The sequence below is a fragment of the Schistocerca cancellata genome, chromosome 5 (genome assembly GCF_023864275.1).
Source record: "Schistocerca cancellata isolate TAMUIC-IGC-003103 chromosome 5, iqSchCanc2.1, whole genome shotgun sequence".
Classification (NCBI taxonomy): Eukaryota; Metazoa; Arthropoda; class Insecta; order Orthoptera; family Acrididae; genus Schistocerca; species Schistocerca cancellata.
The window spans coordinates 675,377,018-675,390,681 of NC_064630.1; the positions used below are offsets into that span (position 1 = coordinate 675,377,018).

General features: G+C 43.8%; 1 protein-coding gene across 1 annotated transcript in view; it reads left to right on the top strand.

Moving 5' to 3' along the window:
* The window catches only part of LOC126188758 (nephrin-like), a 645,061-nt gene that overhangs the window by 241,710 nt on the left and 389,687 nt on the right, over window positions 1–13,664 (top strand). Inside the window, exon 6 of the mRNA XM_049930368.1 lies at window positions 4,416–4,628. Within this exon, the coding sequence (XP_049786325.1) occupies window positions 4,416–4,628 (213 nt within the window). The remainder of the gene's footprint in view (window positions 1–4,415; window positions 4,629–13,664) is intronic.

Consider the following 13,664-nt stretch of genomic DNA (forward strand, 5'->3'; position numbering starts at 1 on the left):
AGATATACGCCATTTAAGAGGCGCAGAAAATTTAGTGGCTGACTATTTTTCACGTATTTGCGGGATTTCAGAAATTATAGACTGTGATAAACTTGCAGTGGAACAGACCAAGGATGCAGAGCTACGACAGCTGTTAAACGACCCGTCTACAGGTCTGAAGTTCGAGAAAATTCTGGTGCCTAACTCCAAGCGGAAGCTGTGGTGCGACTTTTCTCAAGGCAGACCAAGACCATTCATTTCAGAAATATTGCGCAAGACGGCATTCGACAGCGTCCACATACTATGGCACACAGGAGCCAACGCTACAATAAAGCTCCTGACAGACCGCTATGTGTGGCCTTCTATGAAAAGAGACGCGCGCCTTTGGGTACGTTCCTGCATTCCTTGTCAACAGAGTAAAGTAGGACGACATGTGCGTGCTGATATTGGAGATTTTCAAAGTACCTCTGCTAGATTCGCACACGTTCACGTGGACCTGGTTGGACCTCTCCCAAAGTCAGAGGGTTACAGATATATGTTTACGGCCATAGATAGGTGCACAAGATGGGCAGAAGCAACTCCAGTAGTCGATATTTCAGCTGAAACTACTGCTAAGACGTTTCTGTGTACGTGGGTTACCCGTTTTGGATGCCCCCTTCATGTCACAACAGACCAAGGACGTCAGTTCGAATCTACGTTGTTCCTCGAGCTATCCAAATTGTGCGGTTTCCAACACCACCACACGACTGCCTATCACCCTGCCAGTAATGGTATGGTCGAACGATGGCACAGAACACTCAAAGCAGCATTGATGTGTCATCAAGAGAGATGGACGGAAGCATTACCATTAGTGTTGTAAGGCCTGCGGACAGCTCACAAACCCGATATTGGTGCATCAGTTGCCGAGATGGTTTACGGCGAGCCGCTACGGATTCCTGCAGATTATTTAGTACCAACCTTACTACCTGGATCAGAGGGCCTCGCACACTGGGTGCAGCAGCTAAAACGTCACTGCACAAATATACGTTGCCAGCCACCTTCTCCCCATGGTAACCGTAAGGTGTTTGTACACAAAGACTTGTACAATTGCTCTCACGTAATGTTGCGAACAGACTTAGTCAAATCGCCTTTACAACCACCATATACGCGCCCATTTCAGGTGCTGAGTAGAAATAAGCATACCGTGGACATAAGGTACAATGCTGTTCCGACAAAGGTATCGATTGAACGTGTCAAGGCAGCATGGGTTTTACCCTCTCCGACCTCTGCCACCACGTCCGTGCATCAACACATGATGGACGCAGAGCATACCAAAATACCGCTCACTACCTCGTCCGAGACAGGTGAATCACCACCACAAACAACAACGTCACCGCCCCCGAGACACCCGACGCACACCAGAGGTGGACGTCGAATAAAATTCAAGTATCAAGATATCCCTGGGGCTCCACACTTTAAGGGGGAGGGGGGCTGTGTGGCAGTGATATTTTTCGTGTCTGGTGCAAAGTGAGATCAAAAGTGCGCGAGAGTTTTTTTGGTCATGTGTTGTTTTTTATCTTTGCCGTAAGACTATAGGATCTCCTAGTTTTTGTTACTTCTCTGTTGTTTTTAGATTCTTCTCATTGTGAGTTTTCACGAATAAATATTTTTTTCGTTAACTCATTATACCGGACGGCTATGCAATTATTTGTTGTAGGCAAGTCGCCTACGTAAGTATCTTTTGCAATTCAGTAATTCACGTTACGATCCCTTTCTGCTTTCTTTGATGAAAACACAACACTCTGCTTACGATGATGCACCATTACACGTTTTCAGCAGTCGGCCGTCATCTAAAGCGTTACAGAGTAGCACTTCTGCCTCTGATTAGAGAACGTCACATCTCAGTCCATCCTGGGACGTGCATGACTACTTTGGAGATGATACGTCAGATGTAATGTGATACACCTACTTCTGGACGTTGTTACACTGTTCATATCTATCTGCGTAGCATATTGTTAGCTGTGTTGATCATTCATACTAGTGGCGACAGTCTTATCGTTCAATTCGTGGACCACCACCAGTTCGGCAGCGCCCGTAAGGGCTGCAAATATATTGCTAGACTAATGACCGAGTTATACTCTGCAGTAATCCTAAATTGCACGCTACGTCCAAGTCCTGCGCTTCCTCTCTTCTGTCAGTCTGCCTATCTTAGTCCCAGAGTAACAACTACGCACTGAATTCAATATTATTTTTTGTTGTATGAACTTCAACCTTCGTTTTCCCATATAGTGTTTGTCCTATCCATATGTGTCTTCACCCACTAGTCGAAGCGCTTCGAACCTGTTCTCTTCAATGTCCTATCATGCTTTATTAATATTATTTCAATTTTATTACTTTAAATACTAATGGTTATATGGGGCATCCGTGTGTCATAGTATGTATAAATAACTTTGTCACAATGAACGATTAAATATTTATGGTTTTTCTTTTATATAATTTCTGTTCAGTTTGATATCTGTCTCAAAATATAACCAGATATTTTTAAACAAAGATCAGAATAATAAATCGTTGAAGGAGGATAATAATAATAATAAACGTACGTGTACTGTGTGTATTATACATAAACATAGAGAAAAAAATCATAATTTTCTCACAGCTATAGACTGTTTACTTTCGTCAAATGAAACCAAAACATTTGGCTACTGTGGAATGAGTCCATCTTACATATCTTGATGAAAACAAGTTGAAACATTGGCCGAAAGTTGGTACATCATTGTACAGCATGGCATTTTCTATAGCTCAAAATAATGCCACTAATGGCTATGAGCTGACAGACAGCATAATAAATACCTGCAGCACAGAAATGTTAGTTGGTGAGCAAGCCCCACACGATGCCTAGAAACGTAAAACATAAAAAACGAAGAAACGTAACATCCGATGATACCATCAGTGACTCATAACTGCAGTTAGTCACCACATACAATAACCCAACTGTAACTTTTCGTAATAACATGAAATTGAATGATCACATTGGCTCAGTTGTAAACAGACGTTTGATTGTTAGCAACCTGAGAAAACACCATCAGTCTACAAAAGAGACTGTCCAGACTCCTAGAATATTGCTCACCTGTAGGTCTGATAGCTATTAGGGGATCCTGACCATATACAAATAACTGTGGCATGAATGTTTACGGCTGTGTCTCTTGGGAGAGCGTCACAGAGAAGCTGAAATACCTGGCTTGGCGCGAACTTTAAGCTAGATGTCAGCTATCTAATGAAAGACTAAATTAAATGATTCAAGAGTCCAAGTTAATATACAACAATCCCTATGTATCACTCTTATAGGGGCTGCAAATACAAGATTAGAATATTTACAACACATTGAGAATTACCCTCTACTATTTAACAGTGGTTTACATTATACAGACGCATGAACGAAAATGTGATGCCCACAGGCTATTAGTAGTAACGATTTTGGTACTCCGCTGCTTTAAAAGGTTTAGGGGATGAAGTGGTGGCAGCTGCTCCCCCCGTTGCTGCTAAAGAGGGGTCAAGAAGCAGCTGGTGATGTGCTGTGTGATATTGCAGACCAGCTGTCGTCCACGGTTCTGTGGTGGCACGATAGGTGGCTGGTACATACCGTGGTTCTGCCCAACTCCTCTTCCTTCTTCCAATTGAATGACACTTACTTTCTTCTTGCTTCTGGACACCTGTCATGAGCCGTCTTTCTTGTGTCACTGGTCGGACACCACCCACAGTCTTTGGTTGCACAATTAACGACTGCTGGGCACCATGGACCTGCCCACCCATCCTCCTCCCACTGTCTGAATGACAGCCGCTTTCCTGTGGGACACGTATAATTAGCCAGCTATGTTGTTTAATGGGTCAGCCACCTATGGTGTTGCTGTTTCGCAGCGAGCAGCTGTTGGACACTCTGCATCAGCGCAGCTCGCCCTTCTCCCGCCATTCGAATGATAGCTGCTTTATTCTTGCTACTGGACATCTTTTGTGAGCGACGTCTGTTGTTCCGTAGGTTGCCCATCACCAAAGGTGCTATGGTAGCGCAGTGAACAGCTGCTGGGTACTCTGGATCTGTATGGCTTCCTTTCTACCACTGTTTGAATGACATCAGCTTTCCTTCTGCCACTTGACATATTGTAGTGAGCCAGCTTTGATGTTTCACAGTCCAACCATGCTGTGGTGGCACACATAGCTGCTGCTAGAGGCCCTAGATCTGTCCACACTGTCCCCTCCCACCCTTTGAATCACAGCTGCTATCATCTTGCTACTGGATACCTGTCGTGATCTACCTTCCATATACCGGCCATTATTCAAGGTGCTGTAGTGGTGTGATGAGTGGTTGCTGGATGCCCTAGATGAGACCAGTACGTCCTCCTCCCAACATCTGAATGATAGCTGCTTTCCTGTCACTATGAGCCAGCTTTGTTGTTCCATAGGGCGGCCACCACCCACGGTGCTGTGGTGGCGTGGAGAGCGGCTGCTGGATGCGCTGGAGCTGCCCAGCTCTTCGTCCTTCCCAAACGTCCGCAAGAGCCAGCTAGTGGTACCGAGGTTGCGGCGTGCAGACCTAGGCGCCATCTTCACCTGCCAAGCGGCCAACAACAACATTAGCCAGCCCGCACAGGCCAGCGTCTCCCTGGACCTCAACTGTGAGTAGCGACAGCGCATCTGCCTCTCTGTAGGCTCACTGGAATCATTTATTAGTTGTGATTTCATACCTTGTCATTCCGGTCCTCTGTTATAACCTAACTAAGTAATCTATCATTTACAGTATTTACTAACCATCAAAAATTATTCGAACTTGAATTGCTAGATCTTTGTACCAGGGGAAAACAAAGATCTACAATAAAATAAACAAAATAAAATACCAAGTTTTATCACAGGATGTAAGTTGTGTCATCCTATAGTAACATCAGCAAATGCGGAGGCCATAGTCGCACAGATATACAGAGAAAATGTTTCTGTCCAAGCAATACTGACAAAGCCTCACATCACAACAGCAAGGAAAGATGTCAATTCGGCAGTGCGGCAGAGCGATAGAGTGTTCTTCTGAGCATTCAACGTCAGTGTCGGTTAGAAGATGGTGTAGTAATGCTGGTGATGATCTCCTGAAAACGACTTCCACCTACTCTGTAGCTCATTATACTGACTGCCATCGTCATAGTCCTCTAGACGACCGGCATGCAAGTCCAGTGGTCACGTGGTGTCACTACTGCCGCTTGTGGTGGCAGTTCTACACCGCTAACGTTCGTGACCTCTACTAGCGGTTCATCTTTCTTCAACTTTATTCTTTAGAAATGAGATGTACTTGGAAAGAAATATAAAAACAGAAATTAAATTACTAATATTTTTATCACAATCACAGCGCACAAAGTCACACCTCAAATGTCTCTTGTTGTTATGTCAGTTGAAAAAAAATCAGTAATTTGATATTGTCGTAAACTATTTTAATGTGGCTAACCACAGCGAACAAAAACACACTCTACCTGTGGTGGCAGTCCTCCCACTGTTCTCTTAATCATAGCTGAGGCGCACCTGACACCCACTGTGCCAACACTGAAGCGCCAAGTGACAAACGTCAAATAAGAAGTAGTCAGAGTGTCATAATTCCCGAATTTTGTGTCCACATTATGAAGGTTGCTTCTGGGATATTATACAGTAATAAGTTGCAGTACCTATGCTTTCCTCTTTCTTGTGGTGTGTCAACAGTGTACCAATGTGGATAGTGGTAACAAGTCCCTGTAGTCGTGTAGAGTATAAATAATTGTGAAAAAGGACCTTCATCCACTTAGTTTCGCCCATGACATTGACACTATTGTATAATCGCCCACTGGACACAGACATGGAAATGGAGGCCCTTTTGTTAGTAGAGTCTTAGTACCCTCCCTCCATCATGCACTGTACCGCCACTTGCTGAGTGGTATATGTAGATACGTAAATGTAGGGCTTTCCATAAAAGCTCTTCCTTTTGGGAAGTCACGGTAGTAAGCTCCGCAGAGTAGGCTCCTTTGTAGACAACAACTGAGAATCAGTGATAACCTCAACCGTTAAACGCCGTATTGTTGTTTAACTATTGACATTGTGTTTGTTTCGGATAATCATTAGGATTCGAAAAGGATTTCCAGTATTTCGTTCACAAGTATTTTGGCTTTCACAGCTACCTCCGCGCAGTAATTTGTCTCTACAGGGGGGCTTGTATCAACTCCGAGCGTCACACTAACTGTGTTGTACCTCCCGGTCATATACACTCCTGGAAATGGAAAAAAGAACACATTGACACCGGTGTGTCAGACCCACCATACTTGCTCCGGACACTGCAAGAGGGCTGTACAAGCAATGATCACACGCACGGCACAGCGAACACACCAGGAACCGCGGTGTTGGCCGTCGAATGGCGCTAGCTGCGCAGCATTTGTGCACCGCCGCCGTCAGTGTCAGCCAGTTTGCCGTGGCATACGGAGCTCCATCGCAGTCTTTAACACTGGTAGCATGCCGCGACAGCGTGGACGTGAACCGTATGTGCAGTTGACGGACTTTGAGCGAGGGCGTATAGTGGGCATGCGGGAGGCCGGGTGGACGTACCGCCGAATTGCTCAACACGTGGGGCGTGAGGTCTCCACAGTACATCGATGTTGTCGCCAGTGGTCGGCGGAAGGTGCACGTGCCCGTCGACCTGGAACCGGACCGCAGCGACGCACGGATGCACGCCAAGACCGTAGGATCCTACGCAGTGCCGTAGGGGACCGCACCGCCACTTCCCAGCAAATTAGGGACACTGTTGCTCCTGGGGTATCGGCGAGGACCATTCGCAACCGTCTCCATGAAGCTGGGCTACGGTCCCGCACACCGTTAGGCCGTCTTCCGCTCACGCCCCAACATCGTGCAGCCCGCCTCCAGTGGTGTCGCGACAGGCGTGAATGGAGGGACGAATGGAAACGTGTCGTCTTCAGCGATGAGAGTCGCTTCTGCCTTGGTGCCAATGATGGTCGTATGCGTGTTTGGCGCCGTGCAGGTGAGCGCCACAATCAGGACTGCATACGACCGAGGCACACAGGGCCAACACCCGGCATCATGGTGTGGGGAGCGACCTCCTACACTGGCCGTACACCACTGGTGATCGTCGAGGGGACACTGAATAGTGCACGGTACATCCAAACCGTCATCGAACCCATCGTTCTACCATTCCTAGACCGGCAAGGGAACTTGCTGTTCCAACAGGACAATGCACGTCCGCATGCATCCCGTGCCACCCAACGTGCTCTAGAAGGTGTAAGTCAACTACCCTGGCCAGCAAGATCTCCGGATCTGTCCCCCATTGAGCATGTTTGGGACTGGATGAAGCGTCGTCTCACGCGGTCTGCACGTCCAGCACGAACGCTGGTCCAACTGAGGCGCCAGGTGGAAATGGCATGGCAAGCCGTTGCACAGGACTACATCCAGCATCTCTACGATCGTCTCCATGGGAGAATAGCAGCCTGCATTGCTGCGAAAGGTGGATATACACTGTACTAGTGCCGACATTGTGCATGCTCTGTTGCCTGTGTCTATGTGCCTGTGGTTCTGTCAGTGTGATCATGTGATGTATCTGACCCCAGGAATGTGTCAATAAAGTTTCCCCTTCCTGGGACAATGAATTCACGGTGTTCTTATTTCAATTTCCAGGAGTGTACATATAACACAGTGTTTATAGATTGTTAGTGGTTAGACACTGGACCCGCATTCGGGAGGATGACGGTTGAATCCCGCGTCCGGCCATCCAGATTTAGGTTTTCCGTGATTTCCCTAAATCGGTCCAGGCAAATGCCTGGATGGTTCCTCTGAAAGGGCACGGCCGACTTTCTTCCCCATCCTTCCATAATCCGATGAGACCGATGACCTCGCTGTCTGGTCTCCTTCCCCAAAGCAACCCAACCCAACCCAACAGATTGGTAAACTAAACTGACTGTGAATAACGGATAATTAGGAAAGAACACAAGCCAATCTATTGAGATGGGTTGTTACAGAAGAATGCTGAAACTTAAAACAAGAAACTATGTTCTCCATGTTATCGGAGAGCAAAGGACAATAATGTAAGCTCAGTCTGAAAGAAGAATGATGAAAATCATGATAAGACGCCAAGGAGTAACTTCCATGATAACTGAGGAACTTATTGAGGGAAATACTGTAGGAGAAGAGAGAACTTGATATATGTCCCAGGTGTTTCTAATTAAAGTGCAGCTTCTCACAGAAGTCCATTGAGGACTATAATTACCGTACAACAGCGAAACTTGGTGAATAAGCTAATGCGTTCATACGGAACCGAAATACGCTGGAAAAAAGTAACTGTAATTTTGGCCACGCTGTAGAGCATCTCGTCGTCGTCTCCGGTTCTCAAACTGTGCAAGCGGCAGTTAATAATAAAATCAACATTATTCGTTTCTCTCTTGTTTGACCTTTTATGTCCTCTTCCTAATGCATAAGATAGTGAAACATTTCTTTAGGTCTTCCTTGCATTCACAGCGTCGGATTTGCACCTGGTAGCCAAGACTGCACCTAATTTCTTTTTCCGTGTAAATCGGTTCCGTGATTTTCACGAATTAGAATATCTACCACCTTTCGCTACCATACGACAACTACAGCCCAAACTGCACCTTTGTGAGTAGATGCTCTTTAATTACAACCACCCGGTTCAAGAAATAATTGATGACTCCGTGTGTAAGTGATATTCAGAGGACATGAGATGGTCACGGGAGCGAAAATCGTTGCGACCCATGTAAGCCCAGTGAAATCAGAAATGACCGCAACAAAGCGATGTTGATAATAACAGTGTTGTGTATATTTTCAGTTAGCAATAAGAAGCTTTATTGCCTAGGTGTTCTCCAGTTGAGTTGAAGAAAAGGGAATAATACGAACACAAGTGAAACGATATAGTTATTAAATATTACAGTGTTCATTGTCCTTGCTGGCCACGGAAAAATAGCCGAATCCGCTTTTCAGTCAACTTGCTTTTGAATTCGTACATATCGGTACTAACAAACGAGTTCAGTCGACCGGTACACAGATAATTAGCGGAACTTAAGGTTTTCCGAACATATTAAAATGGTAGATTATTCAGTCTGATCTTTGGTACCAGGGTACTTTGTACTGACGAGTCTGTGACGTGAATGGGAACAACATGAGCCTTCCTAGCTTACACAAAGACGTCGATGCTCTACTAGTATGGCGGATGTTAGTAAGTTCCGACGGATGCGCTTTATCTACACAGATTTATGAGTGGTTCAGCGAATTTGGAATTAGTAGCACCGAGTACCTTATCTTGATGGCGACTGTTCAACAAACTGCGCCCAATGAAGCGAAGTATGACATCAAATTCTCTCAGGATACAGCCACATCATAACATTGCTCGCTTAATTGGTCGTTGCCTACGGAAATGTATTGTCGTTTAACGACCGTAATGAACTGAAGAATGACTTAGGCAAAACATTTACACAGGAAAAAATACAAGGTGATTATGAATGACTGAAGCGAATTTATAGGTTTACTGTAGCAATTTTATTTGACATGTTTTACAGGGCACTGCACACACATAGGTAAATGAAAAAAAGTTTTTTGACATATTAGAAGTGCTCTGTAGTGGACCCTACAGATTCCGCAGACATCTTAGCTGAGGCGCACCTGACACCCACTGTGCCAACTCAGAAGCACCAAGTGACAAATATCAAATAGGAAGGAATCAGAGTGAAATCATTCGCAAATTATTCTGTCCAAATTATCAACGCTGTATCTAGGATACTATGAAATAATAAGTTTCAGTACCTCTGCTCTCCACTTCGTTGTGTTTCAGCAGCGTACTGATGTGTATAGTGGTAATGGGTCCTCGTAGTTCCGGTAGGTTTGTTGGCATAGGAGGCGTAAGCACTGAGTTTTTCAAATAACCTCAAGCACAACAAATATCGTGGAGTGGGATGAGATCCCGGAGACTATGACATATATTGATGATCGTCAATCCCAACATGACCGATCCACCGGTTTCTCAATTCCCTGTTTAAGGATTCACAAACATCATAACGTAAATGTGATGGAGCGCCATCCTGTCGGTAGATGGAGTCCAGGCTGTCGATCTCCAGATGTGACATACTCCGGTATTCCATCATGTCCAGACACACGTGTCCTGTAACGGTCTTTTCGCTGAAGATAAAAGATTTGCAAACTTCAAACCGTTAGACTGCACACTACACATTATCTTCTGGTGAATCTCGAAAGTGCTGCAGGATAACGTGTCCCCAGATGTGCACGTTGTGCCTTTTTGACTGCACCATTCACAAAAATTGTTGCATCATCACTGAAGGTGAGTTCTCAAATAACCTATACTTCCAATAAGCTGTTGCAACTCTGCCGAAAATTCAAAGCGTCTGACTTTGTAATTGGCAATCTAGGCTTTTCTCAATTTCAAGCAATAAGCTTTCTGCTTCTACCGTTGCCTTAATATCTTCCTAAAATTCAGATGGGGTATGTTCAGTTCTCTACTTTTTGTGTTTGTCGACTTCTGCATGGTACGTACAAAACGCGCATGTACTTGGTCGATCGCTTCTTCACTCATTGCCATTTGTCCCGCCAACATGCCCTTGCAGAGGCGTCTTGAAATCGGGACCTGGGAATAATATCGCCTAATGGAGTTGGCAGCTGGTGGATACTAGTTCAATTCCATTCTGAAGTCCCGTTGGTGACAGACGGATGCGAAAGCAGTACAAGCACGAAACATAGGCTTCCCTGGCGCCTGGCGCCATCTTGGCTAATATCTCACTACTGCACTCTTGTGACGGAGTGCGGCTGCAAACCAAAAAAAATTTTAATCCTTTTTACATGTGTGTTGAGTTTTATGACAATATGTAATTTTAAGTTGCTACAGTGAATTTATGAAATTTCTTCAACCATTTATAGTAACCTAGTCCCACAGAGAATGCTACAACGAACAATGTTAAGAGTATTGTTCAAGCTTTCGGAATTCTTATAATGAAAACATGATAACGGAAATCAAATTCAGAGGGATACCACTAGCATCGTATAGATCGGTATTGTCCACACAAAAATGAAACAGAAGTGCCCAAGAACTGAAAACGAGAATCCTTAGAAGAAAGGCAGCATCGTCGTCGCTAAATCGTGTTGAGCGACTTAGAGAACCGATATTGGAAGAAGAATATGTGAAACAGTCTTCTGTTGCTGTCCTGTATATCACATAGTTGTCATGAAACTACGATAAGAGGTTAGAAAGCCTGCAGAGACAAACAGACATTACTTTTTTGCTCGCTCGGTTTCCGACGAAATAGTACAGGAAGTTGCTGATACTGCTATGAAATACTCTCCACTACGCCTCATACATTGGCCTTGGGAGTAATATGTAGATTTAATCGTAGCACCTCGGAAACTCTCGTACAGAATTATATTTGTGTACGCTCCAGAAAATTTCAGTCGATTATTCTTTACTGAGTTCCACACGTATTCTCCAAAGTAATTGTACTTCACACAACATAGAATGTATTCCTCAGAATCATCTAAACTTTTGATATCGAAAAGAGAATACATCGGCTGAAATAGTCTGTATTTATAGCTCAACGAGCAGAAAATACAGCGAGACATCATCAAAAGTTGCGTTTTGTTCTAGTGCATTCCTTTAACAACTCTTATGAAGCGCTTTCTCTATTTTTAGATGTACGTGAAGTTTCACTAAGAAAGCGCTTTTTTTTTACCGCGTTTACGAGCAATGTACGTAATGCAGTGTGTATTGTGACTGCACTGGCAGGCAGCTGGAGAATTTTTATGGAAAGCTTTTACTGCGAATCGAAACGATAACGTTTTCTCGGACTCTCTACTTCATAAAAACCTCGAAACAACTCCATTTAGCAGCTTTCACGTTAATGGCTTCCTCTGAAAAATGAATCCCTTTCGTGTATGGAACTGAACTGTTCACACCAGAACGTGGATTTTGGAGCCCCTCGTGACTTTCGTTAAAAATGCCATCATCACAGTCATGTAAATGACAACAGACGCGTTTTTAATAATACGTAATACCACATTCGACCCTTAATTCAAAGACCAGTGTGCTGTAGTAGACAGGACTCTACTTTAACTTTTCATATATTACCTGACGATAACGATTCGTGAACTCAAGTTTCAACATTATGGAATACAAGCGATCCGTTCAAAAACTGACACAGAAAGAAATTTGAACACAGACTAAAAATGTACAGTCGTATTGGGCGTTACGCTATTGTGAGTGTTCATATTATGAAACAGGTTTTTCAGAGAAACTTAATGTTGTGACGGCATAATACTTGATCCATAAAATTGTGGAAACTCAGCAACAACCAAACATCGTCTGCTGCAAATATTTCGCCCGTTAACCGTTCGGGCATCTCTGATGATGGCTGAACGGTTTACAGCCGAAGTTTTGATGGCAGGTAAAGTTTTGTTACGACTTTATTTTCGCATTTTAAGTGGATTAGGTTTAGTAGAGATGGATGTCATTCCCTATTCCACGTATTTCATTAAGTTATTTTATTTCAGCAAAATTATGGGAGGTATGACGTCACCAGGTAGAAATATAAAGGAAAAAGCTTTTAACGTATATTTACATAAATTGTACTCTATTATTCCCAGTATGTGGTGCAGACAGCCTGTTTCGACATAGAAATCTATCACGTTTGAGACAGCGATAGCTTAACTTGCTGATCTGTTGATACAGCAATTTACGTAATTACGTAGCCTTCTAATCACAATTAGCTGTGTTGTTGTGGCATATTCTCCTTTACCGTTACTGTGGACACCCAAATTCGTAGAGGCTTACTATGTCGGGAAAAGGTCAGTATGCATCAAGAAGACAGGTAATTATGATAAACAAAATGAGTAGTACAAAGCAGGACTTACAAACTTTACATTATAGTCTGTGTATTTTTGTGCACACATCTAACTCAAAGGAGTTAGCTATTCCTTAAGACCTCTCGATGTTTTCTATCAACGTAACACTTATTTTCACCTAGTTGTACCATAATATCAGTCATTCCACATTTAATTGTGTTCCTCTTCATTAAGTATCGAAACTAACAATCTAATCTTGACAGTTCAGCTGTAACAATACGTCTCCATTGCTTCTATTCCGTTCTTGTCTGTATTCTACATCGTGCTCGTCCTGTTTCCATGTCGGTCGTCACTACAGACTAACACTTCCATCAGTATCCGAGTTGACACCCATTCCCGATAGAAACTTTCCTTACCTGTATGAAAAATGTATTCCTTTCACTTTTGTCGACGTAAGCCATTTTGCTGCTCAAATCGTAGAATTTTTCCGCCTATTGTTGTGTCTCGTTTGTTAATCTAACGCCTCCAGCAACACCTGGTTTAATGCATCAATTATATGTAGACTTTTTCCTAATACTCTCTAATCAAATTGTGTGTGTCTGGAATAACGTCTCAGATGTGCGATTCGATTAGTAATTTGCTGTCGGAAAAGTCAGAATTTGTAGTAACTGACAGCATGTCACAGAGTGGCTGTCCTCAAGGAAATGTCGTAGGTCCACTGCTATTCCTGGCTACATAAAAGGTGTAGTGACAATCTGACCACCTGTCTTACGTTTTATGTAGATGTTTCAAATGGCACTGAGCGCTATAGGACTTAACTTCTGTGGTCATCAGTCCCCTAGAACTTAGAA